The sequence below is a fragment of the Aethalodelphis obliquidens genome, unplaced genomic scaffold, assembly GCF_003676395.1.
Source record: "Aethalodelphis obliquidens isolate GAN/ISIS:26980383/991018 unplaced genomic scaffold, ASM367639v1 scaffold7, whole genome shotgun sequence".
NCBI lineage: Eukaryota > Metazoa > Chordata > Mammalia > Artiodactyla > Delphinidae > Aethalodelphis > Aethalodelphis obliquidens.
This window is the reverse complement of record NW_020837951.1, coordinates 1,653,974-1,660,897: the sequence shown is the minus strand read 5'-3', so window position 1 is coordinate 1,660,897 and position 6,924 is coordinate 1,653,974. Positions and strand designations below refer to the sequence as shown.

At 51.9% G+C, this 6,924-nt stretch overlaps 1 protein-coding gene across 6 annotated transcripts in view; it reads right to left on the bottom strand.

Annotated features, from left to right (window-relative positions):
- Positions 1 to 6,924, bottom strand: part of CAMSAP1 (calmodulin regulated spectrin associated protein 1) — a 55,857-nt gene that overhangs the window by 48,434 nt on the left and 499 nt on the right. For 2 of the 6 annotated variants that reach the window (XM_027104315.1, XM_027104313.1), the window contains exons 2-3: positions 6,884 to 6,924; positions 6,562 to 6,721 (exon numbers count right to left, since the gene is read on the bottom strand). In XM_027104315.1, coding sequence (XP_026960116.1) covers positions 6,562 to 6,721 — 160 coding nt within the window. In that variant the 5' untranslated portion in view covers positions 6,884 to 6,924. Of the gene's footprint in view, positions 1 to 956; positions 2,716 to 6,561; positions 6,722 to 6,883 lie in introns of those variants that run through there. The other 4 variants (XM_027104310.1, XM_027104311.1, XM_027104312.1 and 1 more) reach the window with 4 other exon arrangements.

Genomic DNA, 6,924 nt, shown 5'->3' with positions numbered 1-6,924 from the left:
GTTTTCTCAAAGGTGCAAAATAAAATTCTTCACTGTATACCCAACAATGGGCATTAACCCATCCTACAGAGACTTCTCTAAAAAGCCAAGGTTTAATACATCTCTTCCCTCCTGAGAAATCTTCAATGGCTCCCCAATTCACATACAACAAAAACCCCAAATTATCAGCCATTCAAGGCACTCCAAGATCTGGCCCTAGGCGTTCTGTCCAATCTACATTCATCTTACATTCATCTCAACTCTGCAGCAGCTAAGGTCACATTCCACCCCAACTAGAACGCTCTGCCTTCCCTTAGCCTGGAGGATGCAGCACTCTCCCCGCCCTCTTTGTCCCGGTTCTCTGTTCCCTCACCTTCACTAGGTTCTTACCCACCTGAGCCGCACACTCGGCTTTACCTTCTTGAATGGAACATTCCAGATTCCCTCAGGGGAGTTTCTCACCCTCCCTTACCTGTTCTGCCGGAGCACTTGCTCCTCTCTCAGGCACTAGTCTCCTTGGCCTTGCATCACAGGTCTACGTTTGCAAGGCCACGGCCAGCACCCCGTGAGCCCTGAGAAGCACGCTGAGGACCCCACAGGCCACAACATACTGTTCAGCTGAACCGATTCAAGTTTACTTTTGCCTGAGTTTGAAATAACTGGAGGACAGTGACTGAGGGATATTTAAGTGAACTAGTTAGCATGGACAATAAGAAAGAGAGGGCTAGGCGAGGGAACACGAAAGAAATCAGAAACAGAAATAAAACTCAAAGATCACCTCTGTCTATGTGACAACAAAGCCATGAAAGTAGGAAAGCCCCAGGGAATAGAGACTATAAATACCCCCGTCAAGGGCACCTCAGGCTCCAGGTGGCCTCCCAGCTGACCCCTCCCCGCGCGCGCCCACTTGCCAGCCCACCTCATATCAGCCCAGTCTCGACCACTCTGCTTTCCTAATATCTGTTGGCTCAACCTACCTTTCTAATTCCCACTGCCGACAAGCTGGCCAAGACCTTGGTTCTTCAAGCCAAAGCGACATCAGCTCTGCAATGGACTTAATGGGTGTGTCCCCCAAAATTCACGTAATGAAACCTAACCCCCAAGGAGAAGAAGGTATTAGGAGATGGGGCTTTGGGAAGGCGATTAGGTCATGAGGGTGGAGCCCTCAGGAATGGGATCTGAGCCCATATAATGAAGCTCCCTCACCCTTTCTGCCATGAGGGCGCAGCGAGAAGACGGCCGTCTACAAATCAGGAAGCAGGCTCTCACCAGACACCGAATCTACCGGCACCTTGACCTTGAACTTCCACCCTCCAAAATCATGAGAAAAATGTCTGTTGTTCTTAAGCCACCCAGTCTCTGACGTCTTGTTACAGCGGCCTGAACGGGCTGAGACGAGCTCCTGGATACTCCACTGACCACAGCCTCTTCGCACTCTAACCTGCTAGAAGAATCTCGCCAGGCTGTCTCTCAGCCCATCACCACCCCACGCGAAAACCTCCCGAGGCATACATCGTGAAAGAACTCGCTAGCCAGCCTGCAACACCGTGAACAATCTGGCCCTCACTGTTTTCCAAACTAATCACCTACTATTTCGGTCCACAAATCCTCTGTCACAACAAGGTTAATCGACTCAGGGCCCAAGAACTCTTCTTCCTCTGCACGGAACCTGCCGGATGCGCTCTGCTCTACTCTTGGAGGTGGTGTTCCAAATACCAGGCACCCTTCAAAGCCCATCTCCCCACGGAGCCTCCCCTGGCAGCCCTCCCACAGCGACCGCTGCCCCCTGCCTGCAGCCCTGGTCCCTGTGTGCCCACCTGACAGTTCCATAGTCTACCTCAAGACAGCCCGTGGACTAATGCCATGCCGCCATTTTTCAGTCCTTGCATTATTTCATTTTCCTTTGCATGTGTCAATAATTCATGTGACTTTTAAGCAACTAAAGAGGTAACATCATACAACTTCATACGCACATGACGGCCATTACTGGCTGCGTGAATGTAATATTGGCTCCATCCTGGTCACCATGTGATTAGATGAAAAATGACAGCAATCTGAGTTTCTCAACAGTTGAAGTAGGAAGTAGAACAGGAGACTGGTACATATAATGGTGATACAGCCACCAAAAGACCAACAGCAGAAGCTATAAGCTATCAGGAGGATAAATGTAACACAGAGAAAATATTAAGGGCTTTTTGTAAGAATACTTCCACAAATTCAACATCCTGAAGCACAACAGGGGCCGACCCTTCTGAGGGTCGCTCAGATTCAAAGTCTGAACTTAGAGACAGATTTACATTCCTTGGCTAATATTCAATTTGTGGCATCAGGACAGGAAGGGGAACTTGTACAAACTGCTATAGCTTTAGAAATGAAAATTCATCCACGTACGGCCACCAGGACAGAAATCTTTCTATTCCACCTGTTTCAAAGGCATTTCCAACTCTATCACCAATCTGACAAGTACGTGAGCACTGACTGTCCTGCAGACATGGCACTAAATGGGGTAACCCTGACCCCTGACCTCACAGACACCAGGCGCTTCTCAGCACACCCAAGCAGAGCGGAAGGTCAGGCTACAATGCCAGCCAGCGACCTGACCCCCACAGTACCTAGTACCACTGAGCAGATGCACACAGGCTGCTCTGTAAGCTCCCAACTAAGCAGCACTCAAATCCCGTGCTAAGGGGCTTCCCTGGTGGCGCAGTGGTTGAGAGTCCGCCTGCCGATGCAGGGGACGCGGGTTCGTGCCCCGGTCCGGGAAGATCCCACGTGCCGCGGAGCGGCTGGGCCCGTGAGCCATGGCCGCTGAGCCTGCGCGTCCGGAGCCTGTGCTCCGCAACGGGAGAGGCCACGGCAGTGAGAGGCCCGCGTACGGCAAAAAAAAAAAAAAAAATCCCGTGCTAAAAACAAAAGACTATTAAAATATAAAATCTAACTCAATAACCAATAATCTGAGCAAATCATCACATCAAAGGAACTTGCCAACGTGCTTACGAACGAGGGCCTCCCCACCAAGACTCGAGCAGCCACTGGTCCCCCGCGAGTCCAGGGGCGAGAGCAGAGACCGATGTCATTTCCGGTTCCGGGCCGGGAGAGGAGTGCTGAGCACGTGCTCCCTTTTAGCCAACCATCAGACAACAAAGGAAGGTGGTGACCCCCTGGAGTTGACAACGAAGGGATTTTGCTCCTAATATCAATAATATCAATATCAAACAGAGAGCCCGAGCTGTCCTTGTGGTCTAAGTAATGAGACAGCCGGCAGCGGCTTGGTTACAAATACCCCGCCCACGGCCGCACAGATTCCCCTCCCACAACGTGGTTTCCAAATCAGTGGTTTAATTAACAAGATTGTGGAAGGACAAGAGTGTCCACCCCTCACTAGCAGTGGGCTCCGGACAGCCCTGTGGCCCCTCTCAATCCCAGCTGACTGCTGGTAAAAAGGGAAGGGTGACCCTGGTGGCCCCTACGGTCCAGTCTGGCGTGGTTCAGGGCAGCTCAGCTCGTGGTGAGTTGCAGCTTGGCTTCCAGGGCTCCTCAGAGGGCGAAACGACCACCACTGAGCCACACAGCAACACACTTGCGAGTAGCCGAGTGCCTTCTAGTACTTTCCCTGGGTCACTTTTTCAACATTGTCCTTGGGAGATAACAAAAGCTATTACTCCCCCACTGTCCCTGAAACCAAGGCCCAAATACCTTTAGGTTTCCTAAGGTCATGGACTAAAATCAAAAGTCAGGAATGCAGTAGCTCCAGTCCAGCACTCTATTCTGTAAAATAAACTTCCAAGTCACACCTGTAAACTTTACCAATTAACTACAACTTTCACCCAAAAGGACGTCACAAAAATATTCCAGCTAAGCAGGTTCTACTACTTCTTACTGACACTTTCAAGTGAACAACTTTCCACATATCCAATATATTATTTCTGAAGAAATGATTAAAACACTGTCCGTGAAACAAGAGTTAACCCAAAAAAGAGGAGAATCTAAAAATAAAAGCACAAGCCGGCCCACGGTTCCTGGCTGTGGCACCAGAGGCAGAAAACTGGAGGAAACGTTTCTGCACAACCATATGCCTCCTCCAGGCCCGGCCAAGGGTGAGCTCCTGAGCCCCCCCACTTACTCCAAATGGCAGACGGTGGCCTTGGGGACACAGAGAGAGTCCCAAAAGGCAAACGCAAAACAAGGCAGCCTCAGAGCACCTAGCCCTGGGGCGTCCGCATGCTTTCAGTTCCTGTACAAACAGTGCTGGGTTTCATTTAGCTGCCTAATGAACAACCGTGTAACAAGTAAAGATTTAGGCCACTTCCACCATCATGCCCACCAAAAGCTGATTTACAGTTAAAGCATGCAGACCGAAACTGCCGTGTCTAATTAACTGAAAGCTAAGCTGGAGACGCACGTGGAGACGTCCAGAAGACGAAACAAAGAGCAGGCCCCTGGATTAGGAAGAGCTCTGGGGGGAAAGATCCATGCCATCCTAACAAAACCCCCTCCCCAGCCTGTCTCCTGAAAGACAGCACCCCACGCTGGGTGGCAGGGAACCTCCCACCCAGGCTGTGACCCCCACACCCACTAAATAAATCACTTCAGCTGAGCCCAGGCGAGTCTTCTCCGTCATCTGAAATGGGATCACCCGAATTTGTAAATTTAAAGAGCAGCTCTCAGTTAGAAAAAAAAATTACACCGGCTCCCCTTCCTGAAGCAAGGCACAGAATGGAGAAGCATTCTCATTTTGCAAAACTGACTGGAAAGCAGACCTCCTGAGGTCAGTTTGATGAGCACAACCCAGCCAAGGGATGGGCAACGTGCAGCCCAGCCTTAGAGCCTCAGACAGCCTCTCGTCTCCTGCAGCTCCTGCCCACGTTCTGTTCTATAAATACACACCTTCAGTCACTTCAAAACTTTAAAGCCAATTTTAATATCAGCTTTTGAATTAGTTATCTGAAGAGTCAACAAGTATTAAAGAGTGACTTGGTACTGGAAATAAAACCCGACTAATCCAACAGTGACACTGAAAGAGATGCGTATTTATTGCCAGAGAGCTGACAAGTCCCATGCTGAATGCCAAAGCTGAATGCAACAAGATAAAAATGCATTCACTGAGCCTAAGAAATTGGAAAGCAAACAACGAGAGGGCTTTTTAAAAGCATCTGTGTCTATACAGCATTCAGTACCAGAACCTTAGCCACCTCCATATGCAAAAATCTTAAAAATACACCCAGGAGTGAAACTTTGCACATGTGCCCCAAGAGCCATGCCCAAGAACGCACTGTGCTTGAGAGCGGTGAACTGGAACCCAGCCAGCGCCCAGGAACGGGGAACAAGCTTCCTGTGAAATACTACACAGCAGCGAAAAAGCAAGGCGTGGAAGATGGAAGGAAGCTAGAAGAATCCAAGAACCTGATGAGAATAAAGCGGTCGCCATGACAGGTGCAAAAACCCGTAAAACGAAACCGCGAGAGTTTAGCGATGTAAACAAATGTGCTGAAATATGAAGGAAAGCAAACCGGCAGCCAACGCGAGACACGAGGTGGGTGTAAGGGGAGGCCACGGAGCTGGGGCAGCGCGCACTGCCCTGCGGAGCTCAACCGTCACAGCCTTTTCCTTAAGCGGCCGCTCCGGGATGACTCGTTCATTGGCCCTAACTCTGAAACTTCATACGTGCTTTTCATCAATTCTGTATTTTCCCAAAATCACTGTTTCCCCGTCACGCTACGCGGAACTGGATAAAGCTTGGTGGAAGTATAAAAAAGAACTGTAACACTGAAATCTACAAAATAAAGGGGGAAACTCTCCTTGCACGCTATAAAACCAACTTAAAATGAGGCGCTGCATTTAATCCCTAGGACTTGCAGGGCGTGTTTATCCTCATGACGAGTCCATCCATAGCACAGGCCACTCCAACCGGTGAGATCCTGTCACCGGGAAACGCCCGCTCAGCAAGTTTTCAAAACCAGTCAACCAGACTCTCTTCTGAAACGGTTCTCTCTCCACTTCGGTCTCACTCTACAAACAGGAACGTTTTCACCAGAATAGAGGCAATTTTTAAACAAATGCTTCAAATTTAAAGATTCCACGGCACTCAATTTTGTACCTGAAACGAAGCACCTGAAATTAATCAAAGACAGCCTTCGGAGCCAAGCAATCACGAGAATCACTTGGTCTGTAAGATTCCAAGAGCCGGAAATCGGAGCGTCTTAATCCACTAAACATATTAGGGCCTGACCAATAACAAGGTTATCTAGTTCTTCGAAACAGGAATCAACCGAAGGTAATGATTCGGATGAAACCCTACCCATTTAAAAGGAATGCTCGTTAGGGAATTCCACACCTGACATTTGGTAAGAATCGGGAAAGGCCGGGATCAAGGGTTTCTGCCCTGGACTCCCGCCCGACCCGCCCGAACAGGAGAGGTTCCGCCCGCGAGCGCAGGGGAGCGCCGATCCCTGGCCGCACCTGCAGGACCCGCGCGCCCCCCGACGCGAGCGCAGAGCGCACCGGGCCAGCCCGCGCCTCCGCGCCCCGCACGCCGGGGACACTGCACAAAGGCCCGGCCCCTCCCCCGCGCCCCCGGCCCACCTCGGCCATAGGCCTTGGCGCAGATCCACTGCAGGTTGGCGGCGATCTTGGCCCGCGCCGGGTCGTAGCGGTCCAGCGGCACGATGTCCACGGCGCCGTCGGGCGCGGCCTCCATCCTCCTCCAGCCCTCCCCGATCGGGCAGCCGCCCGCGTCCACCATCTGCACACAAAAGGGCCGCTGCAGCGCCGGCCGCGCCGGACCGGGCGGGACAAAGGCGCCGCGCCCCTCGCCGCGCCCGGGACCCGCGTGGGGCCGCGGGGCACCGACCGCCCGCGCACCCCGCGCCCCGCCGCCGCCCGGCCCGCGTCCCCGCCGCCTCACCTCAGAGCCGCCGCCGTCGCCGCCGCCGCGGGTGTTGCTGC